Source organism: Solenopsis invicta, chromosome 1, assembly GCF_016802725.1.
Source record: "Solenopsis invicta isolate M01_SB chromosome 1, UNIL_Sinv_3.0, whole genome shotgun sequence".
NCBI classification, from domain to species: domain Eukaryota; kingdom Metazoa; phylum Arthropoda; class Insecta; order Hymenoptera; family Formicidae; genus Solenopsis; species Solenopsis invicta.
Window position 1 is genome coordinate 19,249,141 of NC_052664.1, and position 19,419 is coordinate 19,268,559.

At 31.2% G+C, this 19,419-nt stretch overlaps 4 protein-coding genes across 4 annotated transcripts; 2 read left to right on the plus strand and 2 right to left on the minus strand.

Annotated features, from left to right (window-relative positions):
- Positions 1 to 1,217: 1,217 nt before the first annotated feature.
- On the minus strand, positions 1,218 to 3,880 carry LOC105201138 (myeloid differentiation primary response protein MyD88). Its single transcript, XM_011169038.3, has 7 exons — positions 3,349 to 3,880; positions 3,064 to 3,260; positions 2,678 to 2,773; positions 2,432 to 2,559; positions 2,179 to 2,347; positions 1,936 to 2,095; positions 1,218 to 1,856 (listed from the first exon to the last, which is right to left on the minus strand). The coding sequence occupies exons 1-7, from the start codon at positions 3,456 to 3,458 to the stop codon at positions 1,430 to 1,432; spliced, it is 1,287 nt and encodes a 428-aa protein (XP_011167340.1). The 5' UTR covers positions 3,459 to 3,880; the 3' UTR covers positions 1,218 to 1,429.
- Positions 3,881 to 4,208: 328 nt separating this feature from the next.
- On the plus strand, positions 4,209 to 6,990 carry LOC105201230. The gene is made up of 9 exons (XM_011169182.3): positions 4,209 to 4,582; positions 4,721 to 4,791; positions 4,888 to 5,015; positions 5,141 to 5,240; positions 5,377 to 5,435; positions 5,516 to 5,841; positions 5,925 to 6,178; positions 6,282 to 6,401; positions 6,518 to 6,990. The coding sequence occupies exons 1-9, from the start codon at positions 4,508 to 4,510 to the stop codon at positions 6,915 to 6,917; spliced, it is 1,533 nt and encodes a 510-aa protein (XP_011167484.1). The 5' UTR covers positions 4,209 to 4,507; the 3' UTR covers positions 6,918 to 6,990.
- Positions 6,991 to 8,489: 1,499 nt separating this feature from the next.
- Positions 8,490 to 15,025, minus strand: LOC105201137 (transcription termination factor 2). The gene is made up of 12 exons (XM_011169037.3): positions 14,650 to 15,025; positions 12,840 to 13,018; positions 12,326 to 12,658; positions 11,810 to 11,964; positions 11,137 to 11,701; positions 10,914 to 11,051; positions 10,498 to 10,715; positions 9,880 to 10,381; positions 9,439 to 9,779; positions 9,194 to 9,364; positions 8,906 to 9,105; positions 8,490 to 8,833 (listed from the first exon to the last, which is right to left on the minus strand). Exons 1-12 carry the CDS (start codon positions 14,826 to 14,828, stop codon positions 8,689 to 8,691), a joined length of 3,126 nt encoding a protein of 1,041 aa, XP_011167339.1. The 5' UTR covers positions 14,829 to 15,025; the 3' UTR covers positions 8,490 to 8,688.
- A 748-nt stretch (positions 15,026 to 15,773) lies between these two features.
- On the plus strand, positions 15,774 to 19,315 carry LOC105201136 (integrator complex subunit 4). Its single transcript, XM_011169036.3, has 7 exons — positions 15,774 to 15,827; positions 15,910 to 16,328; positions 16,484 to 16,810; positions 16,894 to 17,158; positions 17,314 to 17,776; positions 17,858 to 18,347; positions 18,460 to 19,315. The coding sequence occupies exons 1-7, from the start codon at positions 15,774 to 15,776 to the stop codon at positions 19,196 to 19,198; spliced, it is 2,757 nt and encodes a 918-aa protein (XP_011167338.2). The 3' UTR covers positions 19,199 to 19,315.
- Positions 19,316 to 19,419: the final 104 nt, after the last annotated feature.

Genomic DNA, 19,419 nt, shown 5'->3' on the forward strand with positions numbered 1-19,419 from the left:
TGGTGCGCAGTCGTGTCGCGTTTAATCGTATTTCGTATCTTCTCCTTTGCCTTCTATCTCAAGTTTCCGATATGCGTGAGTACTGAGAGTATAAAAAAACGAAGGGTTGCGCGTTCATGCCAAGTGTAGATCAAGAGGAGGATTGTCGTGAGGAAAATCTTGAATCTCGAATGTTCGAGAGGTACGGCCGAGACGGAGCTGGACAGAGCGACCAGCGGCGAACAGTGAGTCAATTTGTATTTATATCTACTCTTTATTCGTCTCTACCATTCGGTATTTGCACCTTGTTCTCATTGCGTTTGCCTGAATTATCATTGGTACAGTGCGACGAATCAGTCAATCGCGCGAAAGTCTTTAAGTAGGATAAGAAAATTTTGAAATTCGTGTACACGCTCTCAGCGGTCTCTTCACTAGGTATGCCAACGGCATCGTAGTGTATGTTCACGTTGTAAAGATGGCGTCGTATCAACTATCGTGGGCATGACCATTCTCAGGCTTCCTTCTTTCTTTCGATTTTCTCATAAAATCTATCCTGTCCAAGCTTTTTTGGTACGTATTTTTATTCTACAAAAGGATTTTGTGATTTGTCAAACTAATTCAAAAATTAATTAATTCTGTAATGCGACCAGTATTTTAGGATTCTCTTAAGCATAAAAAAATTTAATTAATTAACAATTTTGTGTGATATTACATTCGGAGTTCTTTAAAAAAAATAGTGTTTTAAGTCCCAAAAAATAATTCAACGCATAATTTGAGGAATCTTGTAAAAATTTATATATTCACCCGGAAAATTATTGAGCATGAGCACTACGAACTGCTTTCGGTATTGCCATTTCTCATTAATTTAATTTGACGTTATAAACTCGTTAATGTATTTGTAACTTTAATATTGATAAAATAAAATTATATAGTATTACAAATAAAAATGTAGAATATAATTTTCTCTATTTTTTATGAAATCTGAATCCTTGATGATTCCATAGATTATTTACATAAATAAAAATTTGATATCATTTAAAACTTGATATATTTTTAATATTTCTTATATATGAATAAAAATGTACATACATTAACATATATATAAAATATATAATCTATATATAAACAATAATCTTACATTGCTTAATGTGTATAAATTTCTTAGTGTACTTCTTATATACATAGAACAACTAATTTTACTGTTATTCCAGTGACAAAATACTAAATTTAATCAATAATTTCAGAAAAGTAGCGTATAGTGTATTTATATTGTTTATCAGTAATAAAATATTCTTAACATTACAACCTTCTGTGGGATATGTATGACTGTCATATAAAACTCATTTCTAAATTTATTATATTGATTAAATACTTAAATATACTCTTTCTGCACATGTAAAAATATATAAAATAGAATTTTGTATGTAATCCTTTGTACAAAGATCTGTCATTAAGTCTTTAGAGCAATTCTTTTTTTTGTGAATTTACTAAATAATTTTGTTTTCTTTTCCTTATACTCATGAGTACTTGATAAATCTAAGCTATCTACCGATAAATTATCTACCGATGGCAGGTTTTGAACGAGTGCCTCTGTAGATAACTGATTATTTTTCTTGGTCTGCTTTGTCTTCCAATTTGAAGTGATTTTGTTCCATGATAACAATGTCTTATTCTTTTTACCACTGACATTTAGAGTTTTTATATCACTTGCTTTCACAATAGTTTCACAATTTTCACTCTTCTCTTGTGGATATTTTAATGTTTCTTCATTTGTTTTTTGAGTAATGTGAAGTATATCATTATATTTATCAGGCAATATTTTCTTTACTTCTGTACTCTCTTGTATTACACTGTTTTTTCCTTCTTGAATTGAACTGCTGTGAAATTAAAGTATATCTGTGTTTTTAAAATAATTTGTTGATGTATTAGAATCAAATTAAACAAAAGTTAAATTACCTTGTAGCTAAAGAATTTGGAGCTTGTATAGAATCACGTAACTTGCCCCAAAAATCATATAATCCTTTACGGTTGTAATCCAAATTAAATATATATTTCAGTTGCAATGGTAATTCACAGCTTTTGTATATACAGGGTATAATTTTTCTCTGTCGCTTTTCTAAGAAAAAAAAAACAGTTTCTTAGAATTCTTAGAATACTAATTACAAAATGCGTTTCAAAAGAGACAATTTAAAAACGTACCGATACTTAAGGCTTGAGTATAGTTTAAGAAAAATTTGTTTGCTGAACTTTTCAGAAAGCTCGGTGATACTATAATAAGTAATCTATTACATCGTTCAGATATTAACTTCATTACCGCTTCGTGCTCGAATTCTACACCAGCAACTAAATCTCGATCTTTCAAGCACAGCTGAAAGCGATAACAGTTTAATTTTATCTAAACTTTTGTAAAATGAAATCATATATTACATAGGATTTCAGTTATCTGCAATACCTTTAGATTGAACTGGGTCTCAAGCTTATCTACCATCTCAGTCGCAAAATCAATATCCTCTTCTGCATACAAAAGAAATGCATCATAATATTGTGTTTCTAGACCTTGCTTTAATCTGTGAATATCACCTAAAGAAACACATGTTATGCAGTTACATACAATTATGCATACAACACAAATATAATTATATTGAATTGTATTGCAAAGTAATCTGACTTAAAGTGTTATAAATCATTTATTACAAACCTAATGTAAGTATTTCCTGATCAGCACATTCATCTATTGGCTCTGCTGACACTTGAGCTCTTTGTTGGTGTTCCAAATATCTCTCAGCGTCACTTTCTATATCAATAAATCTTCAGTTAATAATTATAATTATGAAAAGCTGGCTGTGTTTAGTGGAAAAAGCAACTCAATGAGCACTGAATGATTTTTTTTAATATAATCGATTCTTATCTTTGATTCTTTATCAGATTAAGTGCAAAAACCAATTAATAATAATAAAAAAAATTATTGAACACTCATAGAGCTATTTTTCAATCATATTCATTTTTACATTTTTATATATTTTTATCAAACTATGAATCTTAAAGAATATATAGATTGTTTTTTTTTTCACATTTAGTACATACCAAACAAAGCTTCAGTATCATCAATAATGTCCCATCTATCCATTTGTTCCATCATTACTTGAAAATTTTTTATTGTAATGTTTTTTTGATTTTTCTCCAACAGTGTGAACATGTGCATCAATGGATCAGAATGTGACACTAGCAGCGACACAAGTTCTGGACTGAGCTCTAACAGATGCGCCAAGCCCCTCCAATCCCTTGTAATTTGTTATAAATTAATTTAACATCACATAACATTTTTGGAAATGCCTATCTATATCATTAAATCATGAGTAAATTAAATACCTTGGCAAACCATTATCACTTGGTAAAACTTTCATAGGATTCAGCATAGTTGCAATAACTTGTCGGCTCACAACAGTAGTTGCGACAAGAGGTACAGTCGACAAATCCATTGTCACTTTGTGATTTTCTCTTCTCTTTCTTTTATATTTAAATGTATTTATTGCATTGAGACGCAGGATACTGCTTCTTTAACTATCTTAATAAAAAGGTTGTCACTGCTTTGATAGAATCGTTACTCTGTAATGCGCTGTTTCGCGTAATATGTGTGTCGCAATAATTTATCATTGCTACGATTAATCTTCCAATGATCTCTAATGTAGGTGATGAGCACACATTGAATGTGATTGTCAACAATTGTTCACTGCTTTCTCCCCTTTCTCTTTCCAAATTTCAGTTCATTCGAGGCACATTTTATCCAGAGGTTAGAGACTACTAATTCCTGGGAACTTGCTAGTGGGAGTTTCCAGGAAAAGGAGGAAGGAGGGGGAGAGACGATTTCAATACATCTTGCGATTTGTTCTACAGGAGTGGCGATTTAAATATGGATCATATGGCAAAAAAGGAGATTTTAACTGCCAAATTTAAACGAATGCTTCAACATAATACTGTAATGATCGTACTTTTCTTCTCTTGATCTGTTTTCTATCTTTACACATGTAGACAAATGATATTTTACCTACAGATATATAATACTTATACATTTAAATACTTTATACATTTAAATTGAGAGAAACAACGAACCATGGAATGTCTATGGAACGTCCGTGAAACGTTCAAAAATAAACGTCTGTATGACCTTGAGACCACTTTTCTTTGGATAAAGTGTGCTGTTAGAATTGTCTCTAATAATATAATTCTTGTTCTTAAAATTGGAGCAAAAGATCTTCATAATATGTAAACATATGTTACATGCTGTTTAGATCACGTGATATTTATCCTTTTGATCTTTACAGTGATATATATACTAGTACATACAGTGGAAAGATCTATAGAGCACTCTGTACTGTTACTAGTCTGTCAAATCAAAGTGTCTTCTTTTCGCAAATACGAGATCATTTTCGTCCGTTGTTATTACCGTCGTACAAAGATAATAACGATCGCATATGCATATTTCTTTTTTAATATTGTAAGAAACTAGTTAATAATCAAGATCAATAAAATGTCTGAGCAAATTGCAACTGTGCACCGATATTATGAAGCCTTAGAATATATTAAATATAAGATCAACAGGCAGGTGAGTACAGATATGAACAATATATATATATGGTAAATACCTTTGAGAAATTGTGAAGCATGTTGAAGACGGAGAGCTTAATTTATGACCGTTCTAGTAAAATGTTTCGTACTGTATATTTTTTATGTGCGTTGTTAGGAAGCAATAGAAAAGATATCCACTTTACATAGCGAATTGGAAATTAAGAATGCTGATAATTTCGCAGATAGGTAAATATAAAAACTTAATTCTAGAATCAGTCATTTAAAAAAATGTAAATTGCTTTTTTGTTAATTTACCTTCTTTTTGCATTTATCTTCTTGCAGATTCTCCAAAACAGCGTCTATAATAGAAGAGAATTTAACGATTTTCAAATCTGCTTGTGATCATGTGGATGAAGTTACCAACCTTCTGGAATACTTATACAGTATCAATGCAAAAATGATGTTTAGTCGTAAGTTTGTATGTATTAATAATATTCTTGTGATTGCGCAACTGTTATAATATATGTTTTGTTTCTTTATTTTTTATATTATTTAATCTATTTATAATGAAATTCTTATATCCTCTATTTTTTAGACAATGACTGCTCTTTGCATGATCTAAGTGTAATATATATGTTTATTATATTCGAAGATTATTTCGAGCAAATTCCATCATTTTTAAAAATGGCCATAATGTAATTATCCTTAGTAAAAATAATACATTTTAAAATTATACTAATAATTGTCTATATATGTATACATATATATATAAATTCTTATTATTGTTAAAATTGACGTTATCCATTTTGTAGACATTTTTTTATTTTTTAGTAAAGGTTCATGCATGGAAAAACAAGAACACCAAGAATCTTATAAATCATTAATTTCAGGTAAATATATTCATATTCAAGATAGTTAAGAAATTTTTTTTTTTTTAACTTTAATCGACATTTTTTTTTAATTTGCTTAGATAAAATCATTGAGATGATTGTGTTCCAAGATTCAGATTTATGTGCAGTTATTAGCTGTTTGAACATTAAACCTTATCTTCTGTTAAAAATAAAGAAAATTATGGTTCAAGAAACAATAAAAGAGAAATTTATATGGCTCTTGGAACAAAATTGTAAATATGTTTCAATCATGAATTTGCCCATTTATACATTTCGTTCAAAAGAAGAATTACTTGAATTTTTCTCAGAAGATTTTCAAGTTTCTTTAGATTACTCAAATTTAAGTTTAATGTCTATATGGTCAGAAGATATTACAGCTGCAAAAGCATTAGCAATGAAATTAAACGTATGTATTACTGTTTAAACGATGTAATACAAATTTACCAAATTGTTTAAAGTTTTATTAAAACAATTTCTTGTTTCCAACAGAAAACCATTACATTCATAAATGCAAACTTCGAGTTTTGTTATGGTATCGTATTACCTTTCAAAGGCTTTTCTACTTTTGACTTGCTTCGATCAGATACTTATGATGAAGAAGCATTTCAAACTTTTGGAGATAAAATAAATTTAAACACGTGTACAGGTTCAGTTTATTATCTTTTTTATGATGGCAGATGGCAAGAACCTGTAAAGAAAACATATTGGAAATCCAATGACAATATATATGCACAGGCAACATGGTATGAATGTATTTTTCGTATCTTTAAACCTTTTAACTATAATTTTTAGAGTTAACAAACTTAATAAAATTCACACACAAAACTTGTGTTTAATTTATTGTAGGGAAGATTTTAACAGATGCACAACGTCTGCTATAAAAGCAAACAAAGATTGGAGAATTTTGCCTTTGAATTCTAAACTAAAGATCTTGACGACTCTTGTACATACATTACAATGCAATGGGTATGGGTGTTTATTCATTGGAAAATTTTCATATATTTTTATACAATCTTTTATACATATATATATCTTTATATATCTTTTTAGTAAAACTTAAAAAATGTATTTTTTTTCTTCAGTAAATTTCTGTTAGCAACACATGTGGCAGAATGGATAAGACATTCAAATGTACTTGAAGATATATTATGTTGCTATCAAGATGAAAAATTTGAGATAAGCAGCTTTCACACAACAAAAGGCGTTATTTCTCTTATGCATAAAGATGAAAATGTATTGTTTAGTTATCTAACGCTATCTTTACTTCTTAACAATTGTGTTGTTGTACTATGTAATGAAACTTCAAGTATTTTAGCACCGTATTTTAACATGTTTTCAACAGCTGGGATACCTCCAGGTGTTGTAAATTTGTTATTAAATAAAAATATGCACAAATCTCAACAAGACGAGTCAAAAATGTTACTAAGTAACGTATACACGCATTGTACTTTATTGAAGCAAATTGTACTCCCTCTTAAATAATTTTAATAATATATTAAGCTTTTTTGTAATATTTGATTATATATGCATATAAGTAAACCAAATTTCAATTTATTTATTTGAATGTTATATTTTTTAAATAAGTTTTTTGTCATTTATTAACTAATATTTTGAAATAAAATTGGTCATGTAATATCATGTAATAAGATGACAATTAATTCAATATTATTAAAGGTTGTCATCAGATAATTAAAAATATTATATTCTGATGAGGAACAATGAGGAAACAATCCACGCCATAAACCAACCGATTGATAACAAAATTCAATCAGAAATTGTTAAATGGCATCAATCATGTCCACATTGAATTCATATTTTGCTGATAGCGCTTTCCGATATAATTTGACTATAAACTGGTAGCAGAGATAAAGTAAAATCTAAAATCGCAAATTCCGCTGTTTCTGTCGCCAATCTACATTAAATTGTATAAACTGTATATTGTATTCTACTTTATGTCTATTAATTTGCCATCTTTTAATAAATTTATATATATTTGTCAGTATTTCGCAGTGTATATGCTGTATTATAAATCCTGTATGTGTAGTTTTATTGCCGACAAAATTTGTAGCAAACACTTTACATGATCTATTTTTGCCGTCTGGAAAATTTATTAATTTAATATTCTATTACTAACGACACATGGAAAAATTTAAGTAATAAAATTTTAGCCAATTACATTCAAAAATTTAGCAAATTCAAACTGTTGATACTTTTACTGCTTTAATTTTTCTGTGCCACTAGCCCATCATTTACATTTTATTCTTACGTTTAACGTTTTATACGAATTACACATTTAAGAATTTCAAACTATCAGACACGGACATTCTAAGCTAGAATGTAAATATTTGATGTTTTATTCGATACATTTAAATTTGATAAGTTTTACTAAAGATGTTAACATTAATACTAATAGGGCTTGGTTTTACCAAAAATGTTAACATTAATACTAAACTGGACTTTATTTGAATAGTAATATAATAAGTTGCAAACTCAATTGTTCACTCTTTCTTTTAGACAAACTCCTTTTTTATAAAATAAAACTTCTAATTTTTCTAAAAATCATTTTTTTATTTCTCCAAGACTAAATATTTTAAACATATTTTTATAGCCTGTACCACAATATATAACAATCAACAAAAAAGTTTTGTTAAAACTAACTGATAATATAAACAAAATATGCAAGAATGTTGACTATATCATGTGATAAAACTATTGTGAAAGCTCATTATAATTCATTGATTAAACCTGCTCTTTCCATTCAAATAAACTTTCAAAGTAACATATATTCACATATATTAAGCTTGAAAAAAATATCCTCTACAGTTTAATATATTTGAAACTAAATTCCACAGAATTTCAATGTTGTATTAATCAAAAATATTACATCGACATACCTCGACACGAGAGAATTTATAAATCAATAAAAAATAAAATAATATGTATCAATAATTAAAGTCTAATTAATAGTAAAATAGTAAACGGTCTAGGCGTATTTTAATAGAGAAGTTTGGATAAAATTAATATTAATTTTAGAGAAAATAATACTGATCCAAAATTAACATAGCGATATATCTATCTCATTTAATAATATGTATTGTTACAAAAACTTTTTAAAATTATTATTAAATATTTTTATGTAGAAAACATTTTACACTTAAATAAAATAGATTCTATAGAATTATGACTAAATAAAATTAAATACAATATTCTTATATAACATAAAGCACTATTGTTAATTCTATTATGAAATGGATTAAAAGCCGAATAGCGATTTAAGATCGTTTAGTGTAAGCTTTCCTACTGCAGCCTTGTCGCCAGTCAGTACATTCTTCGCTATCTCAAGTTTTCGTTCTTGTAATGCTTTTATACGCTCTTCTATTGTGTTAACACAAACAAATCTGAAAAATATAAAGATGTTAAAATAAGCTTAAGGAACATACATGCGTGGATATCAAGAACGATATACTAACTTGTAGACGTAGACATTTTTTTTTTGACCAAAACGATAAATTCTATCTTGCGCCTGTGACTCTAACTGTGGATTCCAATGAATATCGAATAGTAATAAATAGTTACCGCCTACCAAGTTTAATCCCACTCCGCCAGCCGTAAGAGACAACAACAAGATTCTCGGTCCTGAATTTGGTCTGTTAAAAGATTCTATTACATTCTGAAAGAAAACCATAAGCATTAATTTTTGTGTAACAGGATAAAACATAATAAAAATAAAATAATATATCGATATCCATAATCCATACTTGTCGATCTTTAATGGCGACACTTCCAGTAAATTTGCTATATGTAGCACCTTTTATCGAGGACAAGTGTGATGCTATGACCTCTAACAACATTGCCCATTGCGAAACAATGATAAGTTTATCGTTACCTTTTTGTAAAATTTCTTTAACTGTATCAAGTAGTTTCCGCATCTAAATCATTGTAGATATATTGCAGTAATCGTATAAAATAGTAAAACCTTTCAATTTATATAATTATCATTCACCTTCGAACTAATACGATCATCATCAAACACCGGATTCTCTGCAGTGAGTAAATTTTCTGTTATTCTTTCATCAATACCAATGTTTCTTTCTTCTGCATCATCTTCATCGATTCCATTAAGTGATATGTTGTTCATTCGAGACAATAAATCGGGATTCAAGTTTTCCATATCCATTATGCCACTTTGTTTCACGTCTTCCTGATCCAGCATTGCATGGATCAATGCCGGGTGGCAACATACCTGACGCAATCGTAGTAAAAGCACTAAAATCTCGTGCGTTTTTACGTCGGCATGCATCGCCAACAATTTGTTTTGCGCTTTCGTAAATTGAGTCTCTTTATCTTTAAAAAAAAAATAAAATAGAAAATTGCGCGTTAATATTGATATATTTCGATGTTTACAAACGTACAAGACAGCATATTATTTCAAATGTAATCTTACTTGGGTTTGAAAGATAAGCAGGCCTATTATACTTTCCATGATGTAAATCGAACATATGTTCTTTCTCCGCGCGTTGAGCTAAGAATTGTGCGAATAGAGTACGCGAATAAACTAGAATTTTTTCGTACACTAATTGCTCTTGACGGTCAAGTTGCACAACCACTTCCTCAATAAATTTGTCAGGTAAACTTTCTAACTCGCCTTTTGCCATCAATTCTTGTTTAGTTCTTCGCAACATTAATGTCTTCATGACCGTCGCCAATCTTTGATGACCCGCAGCGTTCTTATTGTCTACCCATCGCTTCCAAACGCGTAGATCGTTGAACGGTGAACATCTAAGAAACTTCAGAAGAGCGTATAAATCTAATTCCTTATTTTGTATAGGCGTGCCAGTGAGAGCCCATCGTTTGCTCGCTACGAGTCCACAGACTGCTTCAGACTGTTGACTCTTGTGGTTTCTTACTATATGAGCTTCATCAAGTATAACTCTCTTCCAGTTGATCTAAAAAAGCAATTTTAATTTATGATCAAAATACACAAATCTATATATTATACATATTAATAAAAAGTTTTTATTTGTCTATATGTTAATCAAATAATTTGCAAGCTTTAATATACCTTATATAAAGTAGAATTAGTTTTGTATTCTCGAGCTAGTATATTATAGGTTGTGATAACTATATCATTTTTCGCCAATCTCTTAGGAACAGTTTGTCGATTGCTGCCATGATGTACCTCAATAGACAACAGACCGCGTTTACACTTGCTCTGCACTTCACTTTCCCATTGTGACAATAAGGAGGCGGGACATACCACTAAAGTACCACCTTTGTGACCTGTGACCATAATCACATATCTAACATAATTATTTCAGTTCATTTATTATATCAAGTCATGGTTGTTATAATTAATGCTATAGCATTCATCAATTCAAAAGACTTAAAAAAAAAGCAAATATTTTTAAAAAGTATAGAAAAAAAAGCAGGAATTTATTTCTATTAGATCCTATAAAATTTTATAAAACTTTTACATACGTAAAGGTTTTTTTTCGCTACTCCATTTTTCGTCATCATCATCATTATCATCACTTTGGTTGTCAGGATCTTCTTTAGCAAGAGTGATCATGATTAAAGCAATCATGGTCAAGGTCTTGCCCAAACCCATATCATCAGCTATAATTAAAAAAAAAATACATTTTCAATAACAAAATTAATTCAATTAATTTAATATTATATAATTATTTTTTTAAATATTTACCTAAAACACCACCGGACGGTTTTTGCCCTTCCCGCCATAGAAGCCAAGCGAGAGCATGCTGTTGGTGTGGCATTAATTGCACTTTTAATCCCCTTGGGTCTTCCATTTTTTCTGATTCTAATGGACGAGCTACAAGCGATCCGTGCAAATCCTGCAATCGCTCAACTGTTAAAGCCAGTTCCTTATCCATTGTCGCTTGCGCTTTTTTGCCCAATTCCTTTAATTCGGGAGATGTGGTAGGTCTCATTGGTATATTGTTGATACCCAAATATGAAGAATGATCCGAATGATCTGTTAATGAATGATCTGACAGTGACCGTTCTAACGGTGAATGATCTGATGGTAAATAATCTGAGTCTGACTCATCTTTAAGAAATGGTATCTCTTTTTTCATTAAATATGATTTTTCTTCTGTTTCAGTTTTTCGATCATTAAGTGGTATCAAAGGATTATTTTCTAATTCGTATGTCAATGTCTCCATTTCTTTTTCTTTCTGGCGTATGCATTCTTGTAATTTTTGTCCTTTATCAGGTAGTATTTCGACATTTCCTTCAGTGAGTAATAACTAAAACATTATATATGTATATTTAAAACTATACATACATGTATATATGAATCAAAATTATCTACATTATTGAATCAAAAATTAAATATATCTTTTAAATATATTTACTTTCATCTTGGCTGTCTCATCTTTAAGCTGCTCTAATTTAAAAACAGCAAGCGCTCTTTTTTGCGCGTGTAACGGATCTATATTTCCAACACCAATTTCTTTTTTTGCAAAAGTTTTTGCAAATTCGGAATCGCTGTTTTGTCCAGAAGTAGAATCTATAGATAATATAATATTTAAAAATATCACGTTGTGTATCAAAAATATCGATCAAAGATAATCCTCCGCAAACATCGTAAAGACCTGAAGAGAACCTAACATTGAAAACTTAGGTGATTTTTTGACTGAATTATTCCAGTAACATTTCAGATGATAAATGGAAGGAATCGGCTTCTCTTCTTAAAAAAAAAAAAAACAAGACTTTTTTTGATCGTCCAAAATATCCCCCCCATGAGATCAAAGAACATAATGTTTTGTCAATCGTGTTTTGTACAGCAACAAGCGTATACTATCTGCAACGGTGTCAACGGAGGATTTAAATCTATAGATATTTATATTTGATATTATAAATAAAAATACCTGAATCCAACTCGATAGTCACTCCAGGAAATGCTTCATCTTTCTTTGCTATTTCATCGATATTATTTTCCTCATCTGAATTATCAGTAAGCAAGTTCATATTAATAAGTGAATCAAACTTGGCAGTCACTTCAGGAAATGCTTCATCTTTCTTTGCTATTTCATCAGTATTAATTTCTCCGTCTGAATTATCAGTAAGAAAGCTCACATTATTTAGAGAATCACTAGAAGAATTAGGTCTCAACTCTTTTATATCTTCTTTAGTATTATCATGTGTAACGTCTTTTCGTTTTTTACCCTTGCTTTTAGTTGGTGAATATGAAATCGAAATATCTGTAAAAAAAAACAGGAGTTTACATAAAAAAAATATCTATATTAAATATCTGTGTAAAGTATTTGTATAACAAAATTAAAACAAAAATTTTAAACTATTTTAACAACTAATGTCTCATTGTTAGATACACAAACTCACAGTGTATGACGCTGTAATATTTAATTGTTAGAAAATATTTACCTGATTCGGAATTATTCATGTTATTAATCGAATGATATTCATCTTCTTCATAATTACTGATCTGTTCATAATCACTGTTATCAGTATCTATATTATAGTTCTTTGTCTTTTTAATACAGTTTTTGACTGGACGAACGATTGGTGTATCATCATCATCATCATCACTAAATTTCATATTCCTGTATATATAAAAAAATTTTTTTTAAATAAAATTCAAGGAAAATAAAAAATGGTTATAAAGATAATTCTTTGTTCTTTTTTGCCTATTATTTTTTATTTCAATTTGATCTTTTCAACTTCAATCTTATTTTAATATAATGATATGTTTTATATGTAAACAAATATTTGCATTGTATTCCTTCAGCGCTGATTACTTAATTAAAGGGTATCTATAAAAAAACGTTAGAATTTGCAATTAATAGTAAAAATTTAGTTTTTTTAATTAAAGATTTAATTTTATATTTTAAAGCTGACGCATTTCAATGTTAAATCTATATTAATTTTTCTACATTGATTAATGTAGAAATGTTACGTTGAAACAACATTGAATAAATTATTATCAATATCTTTTTTATTTCATTCAAAAATGAGCAAAAATAGAAGGTCATGTAAATTGAATTGAATTTTATACAATATGATATAATTATAAAAAATATATATAATTTTTAATAAAAAATAATATACAAATTTAATTTGTTAATAAAAGCAAATCTAATTACATGAAACAATTCTTAATTTCATAAAGATTTTAAGGATTATTTTTATATTGTTGCAATTACTTTTATATTATTAAAAAATAAATGAATAAATGTTCAGTTTTTTTTAAATAGTTGCAAAAAAATTTAAATATTAAAAAATAACATTGTTTTTTTATTTAAAATTATCCTTGTGATATTCTATAATATACATTTATCCACATACATATAAATAATACATTTTAGGAAAGTATCAATTTCAAATATTTTTAAAAATTTAGATTCTTTCCAACAATTTAAAAATTAATTTTATATTTATTTTATTTTTTCGAAAATTATAAAATGTAAATAATATACATAAAATCTACATTTCGCGGTGTTGCTGTGACATTAGCAATCTTGCGATTTAATGTTACTGAGATGTTGATTCAAATGGTACATAGAACATCGCGAGTTTCTAAACATCGATTACAAGTTTCCTATCTCTTTCGTTACTTCATTGTTGTGTCGTATCTTTTTAAACGGTACCCGTCCTCAGTAATTAAACAGAGCGGAGATAATTTGATCATGATGCAAAAACAATAAATGGAATAGTAAACCACGGAACGACAGTGGTTGTTTCGGCAGACCAATTGTGATACAATCGACGGCCACAAAAAATATATCAGTAACGAAAATGAACACGTAGGCGACCCCAAACGGACTCCGTCATTGTTGTGATATTTGCTTATTTACAGCAACAGAGCGCGCTCTCGATTTCAAAATGCTTTGATAGTCAAAGTCAAAATGGATATTGAACAAGACAGCCTCATACCGGGAAAAAAATTATTCGATTTGATTTTACACGAGGCATGTCGATCGCATTATGGATATTAATCGCCTCGGATCGCAATATTAATGACGTCGGCGCAACATCTCGAAAACAATCGTGTGAACTATATCGTTCAATGTAATTTCCCCTGTTTATCATGGAAAGATCCACGCAACCGTCGCACCGGTCGTCGTGCGGACGTGCGGTTCCCTTTTGTTTTTGATCATTTCCGTGCGGCTATGCCATCGAATTTTAGCTTCTAGTTTTGACGAAATAGCAACGATCTCATCGATGAAATACTCACTTTTTCGGCGTGACTTCCGGCGACACGTTGAAATCATTGCTCTCGTCAATGATTCGGCTGATGATCTTCCTCGAATCGTTGATGAAGTCATTTTCCTCGTCGCTATCGGAGATGACGACGGAATCACCTTCCACCCGGTAACCCGAAGAGTCGCGCCACTGCGTGAAGCTAGCTTCCATTTCTTACTTGAATATGATCCAGCGACAAGTAAACGGTATTAACATAAACGCGAATAAACAATTCGAATTGAGCCGTACGCAGATCTCAGGTTCGTTCTCGTTTCATCAACGTTGCATACGTACGGCTGCTCTGCGTACTACTCGCAGACCTGTCTGAACTCGTACGCGGACCGGTGGACAGAGGATAAACACCTAAATTTTAAATCTATTGCCAACGGTCCACCTAGTGCTACAAAACCTCAAAACATTTCATTAACCAATCACACATTCCGTTTGTTTTCTGTTCCTGAACTCTCTAAATAAGTGTACACTTAAAATGAAATAGATAGATGTTTCAAAGTTAGCGAAAACAAGAAGGAACGTTCCAGTGCAGTCTAGTGCAGGAACAGAAAACAAGCCTATAGAATTTACCGAATTGGCCAATCAAAGGATGCTTCAAAACGTTTACGACGTTAGGTGTTCTTGTTTAATATTTGATGAATAACAAGGATGAAATGATTTTTGTTATGATTGATAACATTGAGTTGAGAGTCGAGATATATCGCTCTTGCCGGCGACAATTAGTATTCAATCGACCGAAATTTAAATGATCTAAATTGATTTTAGTTAATCATCAATTTAAAACATGTCTTATTTTACTAATGTGAATTATTAGAATTATTAATTTTGTGTATTTTTTAAATTTAATATATGAAATAATTATAAAAACAACAATAATAAAAATTCTGTTCCGTTTGATCTCGAAATCGCTTTGAAATATCGTATCGATAATGTACCAGAATTTTTTGCTACAGTTGGCAGCACTGGAGTACGTGTATATTTGTTTTCTCGGATGCTTGAGGTTATGTTACATGTGATTAAAAATATGTCAGAATTACCGATTGATTTGAGAAGAGATATATACAGTGTTTAAAACCATAATGAAATAAGACATTTGTCTTAAGAATGGCTGCTTTAATGAAGAAACGAGTGCTAGCTGAATTTAATCAGAGCCAGGCGGTAAGATTATATCGCATATTCCTTTCTATCTATACATCCAAGTTGAATCATTGTTTTAACAAGTTATACAATTTTTTCTTAGATTGTTAATGAGCCGCCAACCAAACGGCTAAAAACTCTAAGATTATTGTCAACATCTGGTTCGAAGAATGGTACTGACAGTAGCACAGCATTAGCTTACATAGAATGCCTGGAGAAATGTAAGAGCAGGAGTGATGCATTACAACTGCTCGTTCGTATTTCGGATGCTATAACGTATATAGCGCCGGAGGATGTTCCCACTGCTGTAAAGAAGTTAGCGGAAAGATTTGCTGTCGAGAATGAAGTTGCAGTTAGAGCCAAGATTTTCTGGGTATTTGCTGAATTGGGAGAAGTCACTCCCGACACATTGGAAAAGGCAAAAATTGTGACTGAAATTGCTGAACTTCTAAGAAATGAGGAATCGCACAGAGTGAAGAGTCGGGGATTAGCAACGCTCTTAAAATTAGGAGATTATCAAAGGTGTATATATTTATAGGGACATTTTTAATAATACTGAGATTTAAAATTTTAAGACTTCTCATGTTTATTTGAAGTTAGAATTTAAATATTTGTTTTAATTAATAAAATAAATGCTTCCTTCCATTAATAAGAGAAAATATTTTTTGTATGTTTAGACCATTGGCATTGAAGATTGCACAGGAACATCTTCCTGACACATGGCATGGTGTTCAAACACGATGTCTTTCTATCATTGGACGTTATTTAACAGCAAATGCTGCTGATGATATCTTAACATTAATTGGCAATTATGCCCACTCTCAAGACCCACGGGTTCGTGCTCAAGCTTTTGAAACCATGGCAGAATTGCATTCTCACAGAGGTTGTAGACTTCCTGCAAGTTTCTTTAAGGAAGCTTGTACAGCTCTTCGTGATGATTATGAGATCGTACGCCGAGCTGTTTTGAAACTTATCTGGCTTTTGGGCAGGGAATATCCAGAAAAGTTAGTACATAAATGCAAATGTATTTTAAGAATGAAAATCTTATAATAAACTTTTTTAACAATTTTCTTTGTATATGTTACAGCATTGTTGTTGGGTCTGATGGAGAGGATGTACGTATGGTGGACTGTGCTTTTTCACAAATTTGCAGTCTTATGGGTGATTTATCACCTCGTGTGAGAGCATCGGCAATGTCTCTTTTGGGCACCATGAAGAGTGTATCGCGTCGTTACATAGAACAAGCCTTGGATAAAAAGCAAATAGTGGTCGAAGCGGACAGACCTGAAGTTGAAGAAAAGAGTGGGTCTTGTGGAGCATTCATTCATGGTTTAGAAGATGAATTTTTAGAGGTATAATTTATTACGATGTATACAATAACAATTTTCTTAGAATATTCATTAGATCGTCAAATAAATGTATTATATCAATAAAATTTGATCAAGAATGTAATTAAACTTTTTTTTCTGTTATTTCTCAAATTGATTGGAAATAAATTTCATTTTAGGTAAGGACAGCAGCAGTTGAAGCACTCTGCACACTTTCATTAGAACAACCGAGTATAGCTAGAATTTCATTGGACTTCATGGTGGACATGTTCAATGATGAAATTCAGGACGTCAGATTAAGGGCTATCGAATCTTTAAAGAAAATGTCAGCAAGCGTAACCCTTCGGGAAGATCAGTTGGAGACAATTTTAGGCGCATTGGAAGATTTTTCGGGAGAAGTGAGAGAAGGCTTGCACGCTATGTTAGCTGCTAGTCATCTTGCCACTACAAATTGTCTTTACATGTGCGTTAATCGTTTGCTAGATAATTTAACTCGGTATCCTCAAGATAGGGAGAGTATTAGAAGTTGTTTAGCAGCATTGGGTGCATCACATCCGTACTTAACGTTGCCTCTAGTACCGCAACTTCTCGGCCGACATCCTTTCTTTGACACACCCGAGCCAGATGTGGATGAACCGTCTTGTATGTTTTAAGTTGATTCTTGTTATGTAAATAGTTTTACATTTTAAAGTTACATTCTATATTTTTAACTTTTTTTAACAGATGCAAGCGTACTGGTTTTAATCTTCAATGCCGCGTTACACTGTCCAAGCATGCACGCTCTGTTTACGGAGCATGCTTCTAAACACTATCATTATTTGCGTGACACTATGCCACATCTAGTTCCGCGATTGCGACCAGCGCTTACAAGTGGTTCAGGAATTAAAATGGAAGATATGGATAACGAAGAGAAGAGGGATCAACGTGGTCGAGAATTCTTAGAAAAGATGGTAGCCGGAATTGAAAATGCTAGACCAGGGGGGAGAGTTCATACACAACTTTTGGGGACCGCAGCCATTGATCTTGATCGTCTAGCAGAGATGGATCATCGTATGGAAGGTGCAGCACATTTCACGGCCTTGTATATTCGATGTCTATTGTTATTAAAATCTGTTCTTAAAGAATGTTCTGCATTTTCGACAACATCTATTTCGGCGAATCCAGTGCCGAATACTAACAACAATATTTTCGTTCTTCTTCAGCACACGCAAAAGTATGTAAAATTACAGATTAGAGAAATTATTTTGATACACCATGTAATTTTAATTTTAATAATAGATAAAATTATATACAAAAGAGCTCATACATTATTATTTATTTTCTAGATTACAACGCTTATTTAGTGGATTAGGTGAGAATGAAATTATATTGGCTAATGATATGTGGCTAAAAGCACTGGCTATAGAATTGGTTAGGGTGACCAGGAGTGCGACTGGCAGCGCATTACCACTGGCTCGTTACTTTTTATCGGAAGCCGACGCTTTGCCTCAAGATACATCGAGACTACCGCCATTCTCCAGAGCTCTGGTTTTACAAATACCGACTTTGGCGGATGTGAAGCCAGGTTCTTTAACGCGGCTTTTGCTGCCATTGCTTTTGACACCGGTAACACAAGGGGAAGAACGATTGCCGAGACCGTCGGCGACAACGCGCTTCTGTCGAGCGCATATCGAGGAACCCAGAGGCGATGCCGATGCTGCATTAAAATTCACAGGCGGCCTTTTGCTGGGAATTCCTCTAAACGCCAAAATATTGAATCTACGCGATCCCTCTACTCTGCGAATAAAACTAAGACACCCGGATCAACAAGTGCAATTACTGTTACCACGACAGTCAGATTTGCGTATGCAACAATTCGATCAAAAAGATTATAGATTGAGGACGACAGTTCTTCTGTCGCATCAAGTGTGGATGGAGCCTTGTAATATAGAAATCTCCCTAGCATTGCTATTACCCTCATCTTCAATTTGCACGCATCCACCTGTAGATGATCCATGTGTGATTGATTTATGTAAACCTACCAAAGTATCAATTGCACCGAAAGCCATCAAAAGAGGCATATGATTACGTCACTATGTAATAATAATTTAATATTTTTCGATCATTTAATTTGTATGTATCTTTGTAAATCAAACTTTAATACTTCACGCAGAGAATAAATTTGTTAATAAAACATTGAAATTTAAACAAATGAAACCCAGATAAAATAATAATCGTTTTGCGTTAAATGTTACTAGACGTTGAACTGAAAGCAAGATATACTGGAAAGTAAGATAATGAATGAA